Raw genomic sequence first — 21,404 nt, 5'->3', positions numbered from 1 at the left:
GCAGGACTTAGAGAACCGATCCACAATGGCCAGGATCGTCGTGTTTCCCTGAGACGGGGGAAGATCAGTGAGAAAGTCCACCGATAGATGGGACCACAGCCATTGTGGAACGGGGAGGGGTTGTAACTTCCCTCGTGGCAAGTGCCTAGGAGCCTTGCTCTGGGTGCACACCGAACAGGAGGAGACATAGAATCCCACATCCTTGACTAAGGTGGGCCACCAGTACTTTCCCAGACCCCGCACTGTCCTCGAAATCCCCGGGTGACCCGACGAGGGTAGACTATGAGCCCACCGAATCAATTGATCACGAACAGCGAGCGGCACGTACCTACGACCCTCCGGTCACTGTGGAGGCACAGGTTCCTCCCTTAGCGCCCGCTCGATGTCCGCGTCCACCTCCCATACTACCGGTGCCACCAGCCTAGCCGCCAGAATGATGGGAGTAGGATCGATGGACCGCTCCTCGGTGTCGTAGAGACGGGACAGCGTGTCGGCCTTAGTGTTGAAGGAACCTGGTCTCTACGAGATCATGAATCTAAATCTGGTGAAATACATGGCCCACCTTGCCTGACGAGGATTCAGTCTCCTAGCTGCTCGGATATACTCCAGTTTACGGTGGTCAGTCCAGATGAGGAAAGGGTGCTTAGCCCCCTCGAGCCAGTGTCTCCACACCTTCAGGGCCTTAACCACAGCCAACAACTCCCTGTCCCCCACATCATAGTTTTGCTCTCCCGGGCCAGAGCTTCTTCGAAAAAAAAAGCACAGGGGCGGAGCTTCGGTGGTGTACCCGAGTGCTGTGAGAGCACGGCTCCAACCCAAACCTCGGATGCGTCCACCTCCACTATGAATGCCAAAGAGGGGTCCGGATGCACCAACACTGGCGCGTTGGTGAACAGAGCCTTCAAACGACGGAAAGCTCCGTCCGCCTCTGCCGACCACTGCAAACGCACAGGCCCCCCCTTCAGCAGTGAGGTAATGGGATCCGCCACCTGACCAAAACCATGGATAAACATCTGGTAGTAATTGGCAAACCTTAAGAACCGCTGCACCTTCTTTACCGTGGTCGGAGTCGGCCAATTACGCACGGCCTCACATTTCTCTGCCTTCACCTGGAGTAGATCAAGATATCGTTAATATACACCATCACACCCTGTCCGTGCAGGTCCCTGAGAATCTCGTCAACGAAGGATTGAAAGACGTCTGGAGCATTCTTTAACCGGTACGGCATGACAAGGTACTCATAATGGCCAGATGTGGTACTAAACGCGGTTTTCCACTCATCTCCCTTCCGAATACGCACCAGATTATACGCGCTCCAGAGGTCCGGTTTAGTGAAGAACCGCGCCCCGTGAAATGATTCCACCGCCGTAGCGATGAGAGGTAGTGGGTAACTAAAACCCACCATGATGGAATTGAGACCTCGATAATCAATGCACGGATGCAAACCACCCTCCTTTATCTTCACAAAAAAGAAACTTGAGGAGACGGGTGACATGGGAGGGCCGAATGTACCCCTGTCCCAGAGCTTCCGTTGACATATGTCTCCATATGTCACTCCTGGGCAGTGCAGCGTTTACCTGGAGGTTTATCACACAATCCCCCTGTCGATGGGGTGGTAATTGGGTCGCCTTCTTTTTACTGAAGGCGATAGCCAAATTGGCATACTCAGCGGGAATGCACACGGTGGAAACCTGGTCTGGACTCTCCACCGTCATTGCACCGATGGAAACTCCTACACACCTGCCTGAACACTCATCAGACCACCCCCGGAGAGCTCCCTGTCTCCACGAAATCCTAGGATTGTGAATAGCCAGCCAGGGGATCTCTAGCACCACCGGAAACGCAGGTGAATCGATAAGGAACAGACTAATCCGCTCCTTATGATCCCCCCGCGTAATCATCTCCAGAGGAACTGTGGCCTCCCTGACCAGCCTCCCTGACCAGCCCTGAACCTAACGGTCAACTATCTAAGGAGTGCACGGGGAAGGGGAGAGGTCTACCTGCACTAACGGAATCCTCAACCTCTGGGCGAGTCCGTGATCTATAAAGTTCCCAGCTGCGCCTGAATCGACAAGCGCCTTATGCTGGAGAGAAGGAGAAAACGTAAGGAAACAAATTAATAAAAACATGTGACCAACAAGAAGCTCTGTGTGAGTGTGGTGCTGACTCACCTGGGGTGAGCCGAGGAGTGTTCTGCCTGCCCTCTCGACTCCCAGATGGACTCCTCCAGCAACGACCGGAAGTGTGCCCTCTCCGGCCACAGCTGGTACAGGAGGAGCTTCCTCCTCCGGTCTCCCTAGATGCAGCCCCCCCTGGCTCCATAGGTATGGGAGCGGGAGGGCCAGGAGTTAGGACAGGACCCTTTCAGAACGTCCGCAAGCAGCCAGATCGACATGTCTATGAGCTCGTCCAGGCTGAGCGTAGTGTCCCGACAATCCAGCTCCCTGCGGATGTCCTCTCTCAGGCTACACCTGTAATGGTCTATCAGGGCCCTGTCGTTCCACCCTGCTCCAGCGGCCAAGGTCCGGAACTCCAGCGCGAAGTCCTGCGCGCTCCTCGTCCCATGCCTGAGATGGAACAATCTCTCACCCGCCACTAGGCCCTCCGGAGGGTGATCGAACACGGCCCGAAAACGGCGGGTGAACTCCGGGTAGTGGCCCCTCGCCGAGTCGGGCCCGTTCCAGACGGCATTGGCCCTCTCCAGGGCTCTACCCGTCAAGCAAGAGACGAGGACACTCACGCTCTCCTCGTCCGGCCGAATGGTGACCAAGTAAAGCTCTAGTTGGAGCAGGAATTCGTGGCACCCCGCCACCGCTCCCTCGTACTCCCTCGGAGGCGCAATACACAGAGCGCTGGTACTGGATCCCGCTGGAGGAGATGGTAGCGTTGCCGGTGGGAGGGTTGCAGGGGAAGTAGGGAGACCACTCCTCTCCCAGCGGTCCATCCTCTCCATCATCTGATCCATCGCTGATCCGATGGAGGATGGACGTGTGATGAACGAAAAGGGGAAAAAGGGATCGGTGGCAGCTAGTAGACCGGGCGACGACGACCGCCGAGCACCACCCGAACGGGAAGGGGAGCCACTTTCGGTGATATTCGTGACAGGACAATGCAATGCAGCATGCTCTTGGAGTGTGGGCAGACCCAAACCAGACAGTGATTTGTTTTGGAAACCCTGATGGGGGTCCGGGGGCATGCATCCCCGGAAAAACAATGAGATTTGAACAATGTAACTGTCTTACCTTATCGTAAATCAAATAATCTATGAATTACTACATTGTTTGTTTTTATCCTATAAATCACAGCCGCACCAAAGGATGCTAAAACAAATGTTCCCTTATGGCGTATATTTCATTTGCAAGGTTGTGGTTCTCCTGATCATGTTTTATACCTAAATAGTGATGTGTTGGCTAAGGTTTCAGAAAGTATCTCAATTACTAAGCAAACCCTTGAAGTCATAGTTCTCCGATCACTCAGTTTCTCTTATCACACAATTTAATTCTACCGATTTAATATGGACCTGCTCCAATAGAGAAGCCGGTGTGGATATTCAGTGTGGATTCCACGTTGTTCTTGAGAGGTGGGATAAGTCTTGAGAGGTGGGATAAACGTACAGTAGATAGGAGTCCACATAGAAGTGTTCAACCTAAAGACCTACCAGAGACCAAACACAGGCAACTTAATAATTTTTTTCATTTATTATTTTTTTCTTAAGAAAGAATCATGTCACCAAGAACATCATTAGTGCTCTTAGAAAAATGAAATTTAAGTCGCATCAGTTTCATATCCTTCCCCATACAGCTTTTAACACAATCAATCCCAGTTGAGCAACAACTAAACTCAGCAAAAAAAGAAACGTCCCATTTTCAGGATCGTCATTCAAAGATAATTTGTAAAAATACAAACAACTTCACATAGCGTAATTGTAAAGGGTTTAAACACTGTTTCCCATGCTTGTTCAATGAACTATAAACAATTAATGAACATGCACCTGTGGAAAGGGTCGTTAAGACACTAACACTTTACAGACGGTAGGCAACTACGGTCACAGTTATGAAAACTTAGGACACCAAAGAGGCCTTTCTACTGACTCTGAAAAACACCAAAAGAAAGATGCCCAGGGTCCCTGCTCATCTGCGTGACCGTGCCTTAGGCATGCTGCAAGGAGGCATGAGAACTGCAGATGTGGCCAGGGACATAAATTGCAATGTCCGTACTGTGAGATGTCTAAGACAGCGCTACAGGGAGACAGAACGGACAGCTGATCGTCCTCGCAGTGGCAGACCATGTGTAACAACACCTGCACAGGGTCGGTATATCCGAACATCACACCTGCGTGACAGGTACAGGATGGCAACAACAACTGCCCGAGATACACCAGGAAACCACAATCCCTCCATCAGTGCTCAGACTGTCCGCAATAAGCTGAGAGAGGTTGGACTGAGGGCTTGTAGGCCTGTTGTAAGTCAGGTCCTCAGCAGACATCACTGGCAACAACGTCGCCTATGGACACAAACCCACAGTTGCTGGACCAGACAGGACTGGCAAAAAGTGTTCTTCACTGACGAGTTGCGGTTTTATCTCACCAGGGATGATGGTCGGATTCGCGTTTATCGTCGAAGGAATGAGCATTACACCGAGGCCTGTACTCGGGAGCGGGATTGATTTGGAGGTGGAGGGTCCGTCATGGTCTGGGGCGGTGTGTTACAGCATCATCGGACTGAGCTTGTTGTCATTACAGGCAATCTCAACGCTGTGCGTTAAAGGGAAGACATCCTCCTCCCTCATGTGGTATCCTTCCTGCAGGCTCATCCTGACATGACCCTCCAGCATGACAATGCCACCAGCCATACTGCTCATTCTGTGCGTGATTTCCTGCAAGACAGGAATGTCAGTGTTCTGCCATGGCCAGCGAAGAACTGGATAAATCCCATTGAGCACGTCTGGGACCTGTTGGATTAGAGTGAGGGCTAGGGCCATTCCCCCCAGAAATGTCCGGGAACCTGCAGGCGTCTTGGTGGAAGAGAGAGGTAACATCTCCCAGCAAGAACTGGCAAATCTGGTGCAGTCCATGAGGAGATGCACTGCAGTATTTAATGCAGCTGGTGGCCACACCAGATACTGACTGTTACTTTTGATTTTGACCCCCCCCCCCCTTTGATCAGGGACACATTATTCAATTCTGTTAGTCACACGTCTGTGGAACTTGTTCAGTTTATGTCTCAGTTGTTGAATCTTGTTATGCTCATACAAATATTTACATGTTAAGTTGCTGAAAATAAACGCAGTTGACAGTGAGAGGACGTTTCTTTTTTTGCTGAGTTTATATCTTTTTTATATACACACACACTGTCAAAAAATTTCACAACATCTACTCATTCAAGGGTTTTTCTTTGTTGTTACTATTTTCTACATTGTAGAATAATAGTGAAGACATAAACTATGAAATAACACCTATGAAATCATGTAGTAACCAAAAGTGTTATGCAATTCAAAATATATTTTATATTTGAGATTCTTCAAAGAGCCACCCTTTGCCTTAATGACGGCTCTGCACACTCTTGGCATTCTCTCAACCAGCTTCACCTAGAATGCTTTTCCAAAAGTCTTGGATTTCCCACATACAGTGCCTTGCGAAAGTATTCGGCCCCCTTGAACTTTGCGACCTTTTGCCACATTTCAGGCTTCAAACATAAAGATATAAAACTATTTTTTTGTGAAGAATCAACAACAAGTGGGACACAATCATGAAGTGGAACGACATTTATTGGATAGTTCAAACTTTTTTAACAAATCAAAAACTGAAAAATTGGGCGTGCAAAATTATTCAGCCCCTTTACTTTCAGTGCAGCAAACTCTCTCCAGAAGTTCAGTGAGGATCTCTGAATGATCCAATGTTGACCTAAATGACTAATGATGATAAATACAATCCACCTGTGTGTAATCAAGTCTCCGTATAAATGCACCTGCACTGTGATAGTCTCAGAGGTCCGTTAAAAGCGCAGAGAGCATCATGAAGAACAAGGAACACACCAGGCAGGTCCGAGATACAGTTGTGAAGAAGTTTAAAGCCGGATTTGGATACAAAAATATTTCCCAAGCCCATGATCACTCTGGATGAACTGCAGAGATCTACAGCTGAGGTGGGAGACTCTGTCCATAGGACAACAATCAGTCGTATATTGCACAAATCTGGCCTTTATGGAAGAGTGGCAAGAAGAAAGCCATTTCTTAAAGATATCTGTAAAAAGTGTTGTTTAAAGTTTGCCACAAGCCACCTGGGAGACACACCAAACATGTGGAAGAAGGTGCTCTGGTCAGATGAAACCAAAATTGAACTTTTTGGCAACAACGCAAAACGTTATGTTTGGCGTAAAAGCAACACAGCTCATCACCCTGAACACACCATCCCCACTGTCAAACATGGTGGTGGCAGCATCATGGTTTGGGCCTGCTTTTCTTCAGCAGGGACAGGGAAGATGGTTAAAATTGATGGGAAGATGGATGGAGCCAAATACAGGACCATTCTGGAAGAAAACCTGATGGAGTCTGCAAAAGACCTGAGACTGGGACGGAGATTTGTCTTCCAACAAGACAATGATCCAAAACATAAAGCAAAATCTACAATGGAATGGTTCAAAAATAAACATATCCAGGTGTTAGAATGGCCAAGTCAAAGTCCAGACCTGAATCCAATCGAGAATCTGTGGAAAGAACTGAAAACTGCTGTTCACAAATGCTCTCCATTCAACCTCACTGAGCTCGAGCTGTTTTGCAAGGAGGAATGGGAAAAAATTTCAGTCTCTCGATGTGCAAAACTGATAGAGACATACCCCAAGCGACTTACAGCTGTAATCGCAGCAAAAGGTGGTGCTACAAAGTATTAACTTAAGGGGGCTGAATAATTTTGCACGCCCAATTTTTCAGTTTTTGATTTGTTAAAAAAGTTTGAAATATCCAATAAATGTCATTCCACTTCATGATTGTGTCTCACTTGTTGTTGATTCTTCACAAAAAAAATACAGTTTTACATCTTTATGTTTGAAGCCTGAAATGTGGCAAAAGGTCGCAAAGTTCAAGGGGGCCGAATACTTTCGCAAGGAACTGTATATACTGAGCACTTGTTGGCTGCTTTTCCTTCACTCTGCGGTCCGACTCATTACAAATTATCTCAATTTGGTTGAGGTCGGGGGATTTGAGGCCAGGTCATCTGATGCAGCACTCCATCACTCTCCTTCTTGGTAAAATAGCCCATACAAAACCTGGTGGTGTGTTGGGTCATTGTCCTGTTGAAAAACAAATGATAGTCTTACTATGCCCAAACCAGATAGGATGGCGTATCGCTGAAGAATGCTGTGGTAGCCATGTTGGTTAAGTGTGCCTTGAATTCTAAATGAAACACTGACTGTGTCAACAGCAAAGCACCTCTTCTCCATGCTTCACGGTGGGAAATAAACATGCGGGGGATCATCCGTTCACCCACACCGCATCTCACAAAGACACGACGGTTGGAACCAAAAATCTCCCAAGGACAAATTTCCACGGGTCTAATGTCAATTGCTGGCGGTCCAAGCAAGTCTCTTCTTATTGGTGCCATTTAGTAGTGGTTTCTTTGCATCAATTTGACCATGAAGGCCTGATTCACAATCTCTGAACAGTTGATGTTGAGATGTGTCTGTTACTTGAACTCTGTGAAGAATTTATTTGGGCTGCAATTTCTGAGGTTGGTATCTCTAATGAACTTATCCTCTGCAGCAGAGTTAACTCTGGGTCTTCCATTCCTGTGGCGGTCCTCATGAGAGCCAATTTAACTATAGCGCTTGATGGTTCTTGAAATGTTATGTATTGACTGACCTTCATGTCTTAAAGTAATGATGAACTGTCGTTTCTCTTTGCTTATTTGAGCTGTTCTTGCCATAACATGGACTTGGTCTTTTCCCAAATAGGGCTATCTTCTGTATACCCGTCCTACCTTGTCACAATACAATTGATTGGCTCAAACGCATTAAGGACAGAAATTCCACAAATTAACTTTTAACAAGGTATACCTCATAAAGCTGGTTGAGAGAATACCAAGAGTGTACACAACTGTCATCAAGTCAAAGGGTGGCAATTTTTTTTTACACTTTTGGTTACTACATGATTCCATGTTTTATTTCATAGTTTGTCTTCACTATTATTCTACAATGTAGAAAATACTAAAAATAAATTAAATCCCTTGAATGAGTAGGTGTTCTAAAACTTTTGACCAGTAGTGTGTGTGTGTATATATATATATATATATATATATATATGCACATGCTCGTTGAACATCTCATTCCAACACCATGGGCATTAATATGGCTTTGGTCCCCCCTTGGCTGCTATAACAGCCTCTACTCTTCTGGGAAGGCTTTCCACTAGATGTTGGAACATTGCTGCAGGGACTTGCTTCCATTCAGCCACAAGAGCATTAGCGAGGATGGGTACTGATGTTGGACGATAAGGCCTGGCTCCCAGTTGGCATTCCAATTCATCCCAAAGGGGTTGCGATCAGAGCTCTGCGCAGGCCAGTCAAGTTCTTCCACACCAATCTCAACAAACCATTTCTGCATAGAACTCGCTTTGTGCACGAGGGCATTGTCATGCTGAAACAGGAAAGGACCCTTCCCCAAACTGTTGCCACAAAGTTGGAAGCACAGAATCGTCTATAATTATTACTCCTCTTCCACCAAACTTTACAGTTGGCACTATGCATTTGGGAAGGTAGCGTTTGACTGGCATCCACCAAAACCAGATTTGTCCGTTAGACTGCCAGATGGTGAAGCATGATTCATCACTCCAGAGAACGTGTTCCCATTGCTCCAATGGCAGCAAGCTTTACACCACTCCAGCCAACTCTTGGCATTGCGCATGGTGATTTTAGGCTTGGGTGCAGGTTTACACGATTCACCGGTCCTGTTCTGTGAGCTTGTGTGGCCTACCACTTCCCGGCTGAGCCGTTGTTACTCCTAGACGTTTACACTTCACAATAACAGCACTTACAGTTGACTGGGGCAGTTCTAGCAGGGCAGAAAGGTGACATCCTATGACAGTGCCATGTTGAAATTCATTCTTTAGTAAGGCCATTCTACTGTAAATGTTTGACTATGGAGATTGCATGGCTGTGTGCTTGATTTTATCCACCTGTCAGCAACGGGTACAGCTGAAATAGCCGAATCCAGTCATTTGAAGGGGTGTCCACATACTGTTGTATATATAGTGTATATTTTATGGTCAAACAAATTAAGGATTTGTAAAAATTCATTCAGCCTCATTTACTCCCACACAGCAAAAAAAAACAAAAAAACAGAAGTGACTAAGAAAAAAATAAATAGAAAATGAAAAATATAAAACTGTTCAGTGTATCTTAGAATCTGATTGGTTTTGTCCAAGGAAAAACTCATTTCTGAAGTGTAAAGAACATTTTCAATATTCATCTAAATAAAAGGACAACTGAATAGGTGCTTTCAATTGCTTGAAGTAGGTACTATAGCCTGCCTCGGTCTGTTTCTTGTAGAACTCTGTACAGTGTTTTTTCCTGTTTTATCTTCCACTACACTTTTCTTCAATCTCTCAAAGTAATTCTCAAATAATATAAACATACATACAAGCATACTATACTTCTGAACACAAAAGAGGGTGAATGCATTGCTTCACTAAGTGGATGAGGGTTACATCAGTTATCATCGTCAACATTGACCTACTACAGTGAAGCATTTGCAGTGACTTGGGTGCACTTTTGTTCCTCAACCAACCCTCTCCCCATGCAATAAAAAAAATGGTCTCTCCTACAATCTGCCCAAACCATCCATATAAATCTGCTGTAGTTGAGGTAGAATGAAAACCATCAGAGTCAAAGCCCTGCTTCATAATATCAGAGGAGAAAAGCATACAGCGCTTCAAAAAAATTGTTATTTAGATTCGTTTTTTTAAACATACAAAAATTGATCACACATAAAGCAATAGCCATGTACATCTGTGTTTCACCAATACACAACTATCAAAACATGATTCCAAATTAAAATAAGGCCTTTCAAATGACATGTCTAACATATTGCCAGTTAGATTGAGTTTAGAAACATTTCAACTTAAACTCCAGAACTAAGGTCTATGAGGGAACATAGGTCAGAATCTTTGAAATCTTTATCAATAGATACCGAGTTGAAGTTAAAGGGGTACTTCAGGATTTTGGCAATGAAGCCTTTTATCTACTTCCCCAGTCAGATGAACTTGTGGACAGCATCTATGTCTGTGCGTGCAGTTTGAAGTTAGTTGCTAACTAGCTCAAGAGTAATTGCTAACTAGTCTATGGGTATCTGTTAGTATAGACTTCCAGTCATTGAGCTAACACTAGTAAGCAATGGCTTGTGAAACTACCTCTAACGTCCTTCATACAGGACACAGACATACACATGGTATCCACAAGCTGGTCTGACTATGGGGAAGTAGATTTATTTTATTTTCTCAGGTAGATATATGGCCTCATTGCCAAAATCCCAAAGGGTCCCTTTAAGATATAGAATTGGCGTTCTGTTTTTCATTTTAACTGGCCTACAATTTATTTTTGTAGGAATTATACAAATGATACTGCAGCCTGACATCCTCAGGACAACAATATATCCTCCTTGTAAGAAATGCTTCAAAGAGAATACAAACCTTTCCTTTACATAGTGAGGAAAACGTTAAGAGTCCAGTGTTTGAGGTACGATTCTTTTTCTAGAAAAAAGAGAAAAAAAACAACTCCATTCACACGTTCTGTAATATTTCTATTTAAATTGATGTTTTTGGGTGTATTTATTTAACATAAGTTTCTGCCCTTTTAGGCTCCCAAGGTCAAAGAGTCCAGACAAGGAGGAAGAGAAAGATCCGGAAACAGTCACAAGACCAGAATCTGGACTGTAAGTTCAGAAAAAAACAATAACACCCCTTAAAAAGTATCAAGTACCAGCAGCCCTTGCTGCATCAAGGCTTCTTCTCCTTCTTCCTTTTGTCCGGTTTACCTCCAGCTGTTGTCGTGGCAACACTAGGCCGCCTGATATGCTGCACCACGACCCTCCCGTTGGCCTCGCACTGCAAGGTGTATCTCTCTGGGGTCAGGGGTCGTCCTGAGCCATCCCTCAGCCTGGAGAATATGTCCCTGGAGAGGTGCTCCATGCGCTGGCCTGCGGCACCAAGAGCCTTGGCCGTGTGCTGCCTCTCCCTGAGCAGCCTGCTCCTCTGGGCCTGCAGCCTCTCCACCTCCTCCTGGAGCCCCGTGATAGCATCCAGCTTGCGCTTGCGACAGTTCTGAGCCGCCAGCTTGTTCTTCCCTCGCCGCCTGATGTCCCTCAGGAAGGCAACCTGGGTGGGCGAGAGGCCATGAACCTCCAGGAGCTCCAGAAACTCCTCTACGGGCATGCTGACGATCTCCGCCGCCGAGAACGGGACATGCAGGGCCCGGGTGCGGAGTTCGTCGCGGCTAAGCTCCCGGGCTTCGTCATCTTCCCCGTCTTCATCGCTGAAAGGCTCCTCTTTGATGGCTTTGTGGGGGAAAGTGGTGGCTGACGTTTGGGAGAAGGCTGTGGAGGAGTAGCTGTGGTCGTGCCACACGCTCTCGCTGAAATCCACAGGCGACCATGTGTGGTAGTTGGCAATGCTCTTGGAGGGGAGGGAGTCCACCTCACTGCTGTAGCCCGTAGCCCCACCCTCGTCCTCAAAAAACGAACTGGAAGACGATGACGACACCTCAGATGCACCTGGGGAGTCAAGTGTACATATGAATATGTAAACTAATTTACAATGTTTAGAATGTTGCAGATATGTGATATACAGTGCCTTTGGAAAGTATTCAGACCTCTTGACTCTTTCCACATTGTTACGCAACAGCTTTCTTTTAGAAATGGAAATCTTCAGTAATCTACACACAATACCCCATAATGTCAAAACAAAAACAGGTTTAGAAATTTGTGCAAATGTATAAAAAAAAGAAGTTTTAAATGTACATATGTATTCAGACCTAGGGTTGCAAAGTGTTGGAAAATTTCCGGTAAGTTTCCGGAATTTTCCATGGGAAGTTAAGTCAGAGAATTTTGCTTAAATTAATTTAAAAAAAAGTTTGCTTACAACAGTGAAACTTTGTGGGATACACATAAAGGCAATTCTAGGTCTTGTTAAACTATCCCCAATTCAATGGATTTGCAACCCTCTGCATGCACAGTGCACTCTTCCATCACACGTGCAGCTGATTCTCAAGATCTTGCACACCAATGAGATGCTATTGAGCCCACACTACTATACTGTCTGAGCCAAGCACTACATGCTTTCTGGTAAGTTTTGATTACAATACTGGGTGGGGTGAATATATTTTGTATGACATACATGATTTTTTGTTAACTAATAAATGGTAGCCTGCATCAAAGTGTTTAAATAATTTCTAACTTGTTAACCATTTCTGCTAGTTAGTTTTTTGCTACCATGTGGGTTTTAGCTTGCTTGAGCCTGCTAACTGAGGAGTGTTAATTCACCTGTTTCCATACATGTTTAAAACATTTATCTCACAAAGGAGTTGTTTAATCTAACTGCTTAACTATTTATCTGTACTTTTTTTTTTTTTTTTACTCATTTGTTTCTAATCTTTACAGGAAAATGCCACGGGCACTATCTGATGTGTGGAGACATTTCACTGCAGCTAATGAAGGAAAAGCTGTGTACATTTGCAAATACTGTGCCAAATCATATGTGAAGAATGCAACGAATATGCAGAATCATCTGACCAAGTGCATAAAGTTCCCTCAGCCTCTGACAACAAGCAACCTCTGACAAAAGTCCCTCTACTTCTATTCGAGGTGAAAATTATGAATCAGACACCTTATCGATAGTAACAGCTCATGGTCCTCCTGGAATCAGAAGTTGTTTTTTTTACTCAATGGAGGAACGTAGTCAGAGAAATGCAGAGGAATGTCTTGCTCAAGCTGTGTATGCAAATGGTTCACTTCTGATGCTCACAGGAAATGTGTATTGGAAGAGATTTCTGAATGTTCTTTGCCCAGGATACACCCCTCCAACCAGACATGCTTTATCTACTAATTTGCTGGATGCAGAGTTCAGCAGAGTTCAAGTGAAGGTGAAGCAAATCAGAGAAAGCAGACTGTATTGCAATCATCTCTGATGGGAGGTTGAATGTTCGTGGGCAAGGAATAATTAACTACATCATCTCCACCCCTCAACCAGGATTCTACAAGAGCACAGACACAAGGGACAACAGACACACCGGTCTCTACATTGCAGATGAGCTGAAGGCAGTCATGCACTGGTGACAGAAAATGCTACGAACATGAAGGCTGCTTGGTCTAAAGTGGAGGAGTCCTACCTTCACATCATACCAATTGGCTGTTCTGCTCATGCATTGAATCTGCTCCTCAAGGACATCATGGCACTGAAAACAATGGATACACTCTACAAGAGAGCCAAGGAAATGGTTAGGTATGTGAAGTGTCATCAAGTTATAGCAGCAATCTACCTCACCAGCAAAGTGAGAAGAATAAGAGCACCACATTGAATGCCATCCGGACTGATGTTCAGACACTGCTTGCAGATGTAAGGAAAGAAATCCGTACTGCCCTGCCCACTTCACTGTTGCTCCAAGCAGAGCAAACTGCAGTTCAGAATTACACCAAAAAGCGTGAAGACTTCTGCCTGAAGCACATACACGCAGCAACGTACATGTTGGAGCCCAAGTACGCTGGCAAGAGCATCCTGTCTGGTGCAGAGATCAACAAGGCCTATGGTGTAATCACTACCGTGTCTCGCCACCTTGGCCTGGATGAGGGCAAGGTTCTCGGCAGTCTGGCGAAGTACACTTCCAAGCAAGGGCTTTGGGTTGGAAATGCAATATGGCAGTCGTGCCAATATATAGCCACCTGATGGAAGGGACTTTGTGGATCTGAGGCTCTTTCCCCTGTTGCTTCCATCATCCTCCAAATCCCACCAACATCAGCTGCCTCAGAGCCCAACTGATCCTTGTTTGGGAACACACACCAAAGCACGCAACAGGCTGACCAATACAAGGGTTGAAAAATTGGTGGCCATCCGGGCAAATTTGAGGCTTTTTGAGCCTGACAACGAGCCATCCTCAACAAGGTTGGAAAGTGACAGTGAAGATGAGGCCTCAAGAGTCTGATGTTCAAGAAGTGGACACTGAGGAGGTCCAGGGAGAAGACATGGAAGCCTGAGAGGAAGACAACCAAAGCTTTAGTTTCTAGACTATCATTGTAAACATTTTGGGAGATGCAATGGATCATTGGGGATCATTCAATATTCCCTTTCTTTTGTTGTTCAGTGAAATCATCCCATGTGAAGAGTCAACTCATTTAATTTAAGTTCAAGTTGTAAGAAAATTGTTTTTTAAATTTATATTGGAAGGATTTAATAATTTGCAATGTCTACTTATGATAAGGTAAAATGGTTGTTTCTGTCTCCATAGGATATGATGAATATCCCATGCAAAAAACATCTACATTTAAATGGTATTACTATTAATTTGCATATATTCCTGTTAATTACCACAGAAAGTTCCCAAAATGTGCAACCCTATTCAGACCATTTGCTATGAGACTGGAAATTGAGCTCAGAATAATCCTGTTAACATTGATCATCCTTGAGATGTTTCTACAACTTGATTGGAGTCCACCTGTGGTAAATTCAATTGAGTGGACATGATTTGGAAAGGCACACACTTGTCAAAATAAAGGTCCCTCAGTTGACAGTGCATGTCAGAGCAAAAACCAAGCCATGAGGTCGAAGGAATTGTCCGTAGAGCGCTGAGACAGGATTGTGCCATGGCACAGATCTGGGGAAGGGTACCAAAAAATGTATTCAGCATTGAAGGTCCAAGAACACAGTGGCCTCCATCAACCTTAAAAGGAAGAAGTTTGGAACCACCAAGACTCTTCCTAGAACTGAGAAATCAGGGAGAAGTGCCTTGGTCAGGGAGGTGACCAAGAACCTGATGGTCACGCTGACAGAGCACCAGAGTTCCTCTGTGGAGATGGGATAACCATCTCTTCAACACTCCACCAATCAGGCCTTTATGGTAGAGTGGCCAGACGGAAGCCACTCCTCATTAAGAAAGGCACATGACAGCCCGATTAGAGTTTGCCAATAGGCACCTAAACACTCTCAGACCACGAGAAACAAGATTCTGAGGCAAAGGTTCACCTTCCAACAGGACAACGACCCTAAGCACACAGCCAAGACAACACAGGAGTGGCTTCGGGACAAGTCTCAATGTCCTTGAGTGGCCCAGCCAGAGCCCGGACTTGAACCCGATCGAACATCTCTGAAAATAGCTGTGCAGTGACGCTCCCCATCCAACCTGAAAAGAGCTTGAGAGGATCTGCAGAGAAGAATGGAAGAAACTCCCCAAATACAGGTGTGCCAAGCTTGTAGTGTCATACCCAAGAAGACTCGAGGCTGTAATCGCTGCCAAAGGCACTTCCAAAAATACTGCGTGTAAAGGGTCTGAATACTTATGTAACTGTATTAACAACAAAAAAACAGATGATGTTTGCAAAAATGTCAAACTGTTTTTGCTTTGTCATTATGGGGTATAGATTAGATTGATGAGGAAAATATTGAATTGTATACATTTTAGAATAAGGCTGTAACATAACAAAATGTGGAAAAATGTAAGGGGTCTGAAACATTTCCTTAGGCACTGTATATAGCACAACAGAGGATCATCATGTCCCCTATCTCCACCAGTGTGTACCCTATTCTTTTTAAGCAGTGGTTGCAACGGTCGTGGAAGGGAGGGTTTGTGGGTGTGGCTTAAATAAGTCCGGAATTGGCGGAAGAGAGAAGTGTGCTGTTTTTCAGCTAATTTCCTGCAATTCTATCATCTATTTCCATGGAACTTTGAGAATTTTGCTGTTTGAATGCTAATTTCCAACAATTCTACCCCACTTTCCATGGCTATTTTTGTGTTCTTATGCTCAAACATTATAACAAAACCAATGGGGACCCCAATCAGGGCCCCTGAGATGTACCCGGTGTGGCCAGTCAGTAATCCAGCCATGGCACAAATACTCCTAAATTCATTGATTTTTTAATTTTCAATTCTCCCCTACAGTATAGTTTTAATTTAGGTGATTTCTAGTTCAATGATTATATTACTTAGAAATATGTAGGTCAATTATCTTTCCTACATACTTTCTGTCTGGGTTTAGTCATTTAAGTATTTTTTTGTTTGTTGGTGTGGCGGCAACAGTTTAACAGCGGCGGTACAGGGGAAACACTGAACATTGCACCTCCCTAAAGCAGCCCCACAAGTCTTCCAACTCACTTGGGGAGTCTGGGCCTCGAGAGCTGCTCTCCAGGGAAAGACCGGAGTCTGAGTCGAGGTCCTCCAGGACACGAGGGTCGATGCCCTGTAGAATCCCCAGCAGCTGGGCGTCCATGGTTTCCAAGCATCCATCCAGCCCCAGGAGGTTGATCTGGTCAAACACTGCCTCATCCAAACAGCCTTCCAGTGCACCATGGGACGATGACCCATTTCGTGTTCCGTTGACCACCGCAGCGTTCGGTAGTGCAGCCAGCCCTGTGGTCGTACCAGGCGACGAGTTGGAGGAGTTTGCGGACACGAGTCGGAAGAGGGGCCCTCTTGGTTGCCGTGCCACCAGGGTCCTGACTCCACCCCTCGGGGGGATCATGTCGTAGACGGAGCCTGTTACCATGGCATCGCGGAGACTGACATCCTGGCTGATGGCGCTGGAGATGTCGGCGTCGAGGTCAGACAGCTGCTGAGGAACCAGTGGGTCTAAATCCTGAAGAACACACACACACGTTATAAAAGGCACGGACATAGACACACCCTGACATACACAGTAGCGCACAGGTAAATCACAGTAGCTCACAGGTAAATCCTAAAACCCTTGGGAGTTTGAAACCAATATTCGATAACTGACATTTTCAAATCACCTTCTCTTTTCACAAATATGACCAAGACATCATAATCATTATCAAGGGATACTACTTACGTCAAATTCATAGATCGGTAGGGACAGGAATTGGCTCCAGTGCTGGTCGATGTCAGGGGGGTGGGGGTCCTCAGAGCTGGAGAGAGGGGCTCCGCTACTTAACAAACCCTGGAATCAACAACACATAGTCAAATCGTCACACTGTGGAAAATCTGTGATGAAAAACATGACAAGGCAAGCACAGTGCCTATTACAAACACACAAAACATGAGGGCCATCAAACACTGAGCAAATAGTATGTTAAACAAAGGCACGCCTACAGAGCTGAACGCTTAATCTAGCTAGCTAGCCTATTCCAAGACAGATTTTTTTTTTTTAATGACTTGTTCTATGTCGTCGCTGTATGTACCTCATGTTCTAGTGTGGAACTGAGAGCCAGCTGGGTCAGGGAAACAGGTTCCTCTCTGCCTTCATCACCATACTCTTGGATCCGCCCCTTCAGTTCCTCAACCTCCTGATAACAGGAAAGACCGATAGAAAGAAGGGTGGAACAGAATACATTTAGGTACGGACCACGTTTCCATACAGTTTTTATAGCGTATACAAAAACAATTATGACAGCTGTGATGGAAACAGGAAGTTTTGGTACAGAGATATTTTTGTGGCTAAAATTGGGGAAGAAATGGAGGTGGAAATGTCTTTATGCAGAGAAATATTGATAAAATATAAAATGCAACATGTAAAGCATTGGTCCCATGTTTCTGGAGTGAAAATAAAATGTCCCAGAAATGTTCCATATATATGCACAAAAAAACGTATTTCTCTCAAATTTTGGGCACACGTTTGTTTACATCCCTGTTAGTGAGCATTTCTCCTTTGCCAAGATAATCCACCTGACAGGTGTGGCATATCAAGAAGCTGATTAAACTGCATACTCATTACACAGGTACACCTTGTGCTGGGGAAAAAAGGCCACCTGTGCAGTTGTCACAGAATGTCACAAATGTCTAAAGTTAAGGGAGCGTGCAATTGGCATGCTGACCGAAGGAATGTCTAACAGAGCGGTTGCCAGAGAACGTAATGTTTATTTCTCTACCATAAGCTGCCTCCAGTGTCGTTTTAGAGAATTTGGCAGTATATCCAACCGGCCTCAAAACCGAAGACCACGTGTAACCACGCCAGCCGAGAACCTCCACATCCGGCATCTTCATCTGCGGGATCGTCTGAGACCAGCCATCCAGACCGCTGATGAAACTGAGGAGTATTTCTGCCTGTAATAAAGCCCTTTTGTGATTGGCTGGGCCTGTCTCCCAAGTGACTATGCCCCTGCAGGCCCACCCATGGCTGCTCCCCTGCCCAGTCTTGTGAAATCCACAGATTAGTGCCGAATACATGTATTCCAAGTGACAGAAGGATATCAATTAACTGTAACCCAGTAAAATCTTAGAAATTGTTGCATGTTGCATTTATATTTTTGTTCAGTATAATAACCATCATATTGAAGTAAACTTGGAGTCATGCGATGATACGTTGTGTGTTCCTCCCACTATGACTCGGGAAAACATGCAGTTTATTAATAAGCTTGATGGGTGGTGAAAGTGCACAGTGAGCTTGATGTTCCTATCCAAAACATATCAGGGGCCTTATCCATTATAATCTCATCATGTATGACTAGCTTATCCACACTATCTTTGAGCTGTTGGCTAGAGCGCACATGCTAAGACCCAAGTATTTAACGTAACAGTTTGTGACAAAACTACTGCTGGAGTTGAAAATGCGATGGAAACTTAAGCCAAAAAAGTACATTTTGTGCACTACGTCATCACCCACTGATTTTTATCCACAAGTTAGTTTGGTGGCAACACACCACTGGTGGGAAAATGAGCATATTTTATTTATGTGGATTCTAGAATTTTGGAGTGAATATATGTCACCAATTGAATGCAAACCAGCTATTGAGAGGTAGAGAGAAAGAAAAATGTGAATATAATGAGGGAGTCCAGAGAAAAGGGGTAAAAGATGGAGAGAAAGAGAGAATGGGACAAAGACAGTTTTGTAAGCAGTGTCAGTCATTGTGATTAAACCAACTGTTACAGGCCTATTCAAGGCTGAGTGAGTCCAGCAGCCTAGCAATCTTCTAAGAAGAATGTCTGAAACATTGCAACAATGCCCCTTATATTGTAGCTTTATAAGAGGAATGGCTTAGGCATCTGCTTTCTGCTACAATGAACCAATTGTGGCCGTTAAATGACTGAGGCTCCGCTTACCTGTTACTGCACTGCTGTTAACCACTACGGTTATCAATCTGTTGACAACTGTGGTTGCGGTTGTTCAACAGGGTGATGCATGAACTTGTGTTTCAACTATGTCTAGAGCCACAAGATGATTTAGACCCAGGAACTTGTATGAGCAGGTGTGTGAGTGTAGCCTATATAAAATGGGGTGTTACACAATACAAATCTCCCAATAGCAGCAAGTGAATTCGTGGGAGATAAGATAACACAGCCTTCGCCATTAGACACTCCTGAACTATAAGGAGCCTTTGCCCCACAAAAACTCACCCAAGGATCAAAAGAGAAAAGTATTAAATCCCCCAACTTTACAGTGTTTCCAAAATGCCATCATGGTCACAGCCCTACAAACACACAGCTGAAACCTACAACATTAGACTAATAGTAAGTAGTAAATTAAGCTTCTGGGATTGACACACCTACAAAGTCCCAGACAAGTGCAATTTCGAAATTGGGCAGTGCATTATCAGCTCCTCTTGTCATGTAGTCATTGCATACCTTAGAGAGCTATTTATAAAAGTTGTCAGAAATGTCCAGATCAACTAGCCCCATGTAAGTTAACGATTTTTTTCCGGGTTTTTCAGACCAAAAAGTCAGTTTTGTAATTCTTTAGTCACTCAAATATCACGACTAACAGACATAGCAAAACGTATAGAACTGAAAAAAAAATGATCTCCACCAAGAAGAGGGTAGTGAACAGCTTGTCATGAAGTGCTTGTGCCCCTAGAAATAAACGCGTGCGCACCCGTGGGTCGCTGGATGTTCCCCAATGCTCGAAGGGGGACCCGATTGAAACAGTTTGGGAACCCCTGAGTTAGCCAAATAGTATAGGCCTATCAGAATACACTTACAGTTAGCTACACTTGTTGAGTAGCTAAAGGCCTGGGGGTTAGCATTTCGTCACAATAACTTCACATTAGGTAGCTTTTAGCTAAATTAGCTAATGCCATCTCGCTGCAGCACTCGCCTCATTGGGTATCTCGCAGGCTCCAGTGCTGGGATAAGGCCCCGGCTCACTTAGCTGGGCGACAGTATGGCTTTCGTCGACGGCGAGAAGTTCAGTGTCGTTGGCCTCTTCCCCGGTACTCTCTGACAACAGCCCCGCGCTAACATTACTGTTACTCGTGCTGTTTGGTGACTCTCGGAACTCAGAGCTGTCAGGTACTTGGTGTACGAGCCACGCGCTCAGCTGCGTAGGGAACCGGATGGGCGACCCAAGCGCCCTCACCTCATCCAGGAGCCGACGGCAGGCGAAGAAATAATCCAACTCGGGACATTTGGGGTGCACGCTGTACCCGTCCCAGTTGTCCCTCAAACTGTGAAACGGTGTCTGGATGTAGGCTGAGCTAGGACCGTCGCTAATCTCTAGCGGTGAGTAGGAGCCGTTCAAGTAACTGTCGACATCCACGCGAACTCCGATCAAACTGAGTAAGATCGTAAATTGGATCAGTCCTTCTGTGAAGTATTTCTTCACGTTTTGCATCTTTTTCACACTTTAGGAAGAACGTCTGTGGAGAAACGCTGGTCCCAGAGTTCACTTTAGACTACCAAACAAAGAAAATGCCAAACAAAAGAACACGCTCCTCCAGTCAGACAAAGAGGTCCGCCTGACTGTACGCCGCCGGCGAAAGCTTTAGATAGCTAGCTACTGCACTACCGGTTTCTGATAACTTCCTGACAGAGACATGTCCTCAAACGAAGAACTGTACCACAATCGAATACAATAAATCATTTAAACTTAGATAAAACTATGATCTACGGGAATCTCCCGTTTATGTATGGTGTTACAAATGACTTATAATACAAGGTAAATATCCGAACCTGTTCTTTCACTCCCTATCAGCTGCAAGGAGACTTGGGGAGGGATTTGCATAATTCACATAAAATCGGCCCAAAGCTTCCATCGCAACAGGGTCCGATTGGTTGAAAATGTATAATGTTATGGAGGGAGCCAATCGTAGCGTCCCACCGGCTGTTAGTTGGATGCAAAATGTCACCCCATTCATTGGATTTCCGCCACAAACAAGACATACATTTATACTTAGAAATTATGCGTAAAACACATTTTATTCAATATTACACTGTTTCAAATAATGCATCACAAGAACACTACCGTTATTTTAAAACGGAACCTTGT

General features: G+C 45.1%; 1 protein-coding gene across 1 annotated transcript; it reads right to left on the bottom strand.

Annotated features, from left to right (window-relative positions):
- Positions 1–9,915: 9,915 nt before the first annotated feature.
- LOC115119033 (endoplasmic reticulum membrane sensor NFE2L1-like) lies at positions 9,916–21,119 on the bottom strand. Its single transcript, XM_029647771.2, has 5 exons — positions 20,235–21,119; positions 17,386–17,490; positions 17,037–17,144; positions 16,343–16,823; positions 9,916–11,756 (listed from the first exon to the last, which is right to left on the bottom strand). The coding sequence occupies exons 1-5, from the start codon at positions 20,748–20,750 to the stop codon at positions 10,984–10,986; spliced, it is 1,983 nt and encodes a 660-aa protein (XP_029503631.1). The 5' UTR covers positions 20,751–21,119; the 3' UTR covers positions 9,916–10,983.
- Positions 21,120–21,404: the final 285 nt, after the last annotated feature.

The sequence above is a fragment of the Oncorhynchus nerka genome, linkage group LG4 (assembly GCF_034236695.1).
Source record: "Oncorhynchus nerka isolate Pitt River linkage group LG4, Oner_Uvic_2.0, whole genome shotgun sequence".
NCBI lineage: Eukaryota > Metazoa > Chordata > Actinopteri > Salmoniformes > Salmonidae > Oncorhynchus > Oncorhynchus nerka.
The sequence above is the reverse complement of the archived record's forward strand: the minus strand, read 5'-3'. Positions and strand labels throughout refer to the sequence as shown.

Excerpts from the sequence above, each read along its gene's own strand:
- LOC115119033 (XM_029647771.2), bottom strand. The coding sequence starts at position 20,750 with ATGCAAAACGTGAAGAAATACTTCACAGAAGGACTGATCCAATTTACG. Across the intron at positions 17,491-20,234 it reads CCTGCGAGATACCCAATGAG|GAGGTTGAGGAACTGAAGGG; the intron begins GCGAGTGCTGCA and ends TCCTGTTATCAG. Across the intron at positions 11,757-16,342 it reads TCGAGGCCCAGACTCCCCAA|GTGCATCTGAGGTGTCGTCA; the intron begins GTGAGTTGGAAG and ends TTGACTCCCCAG.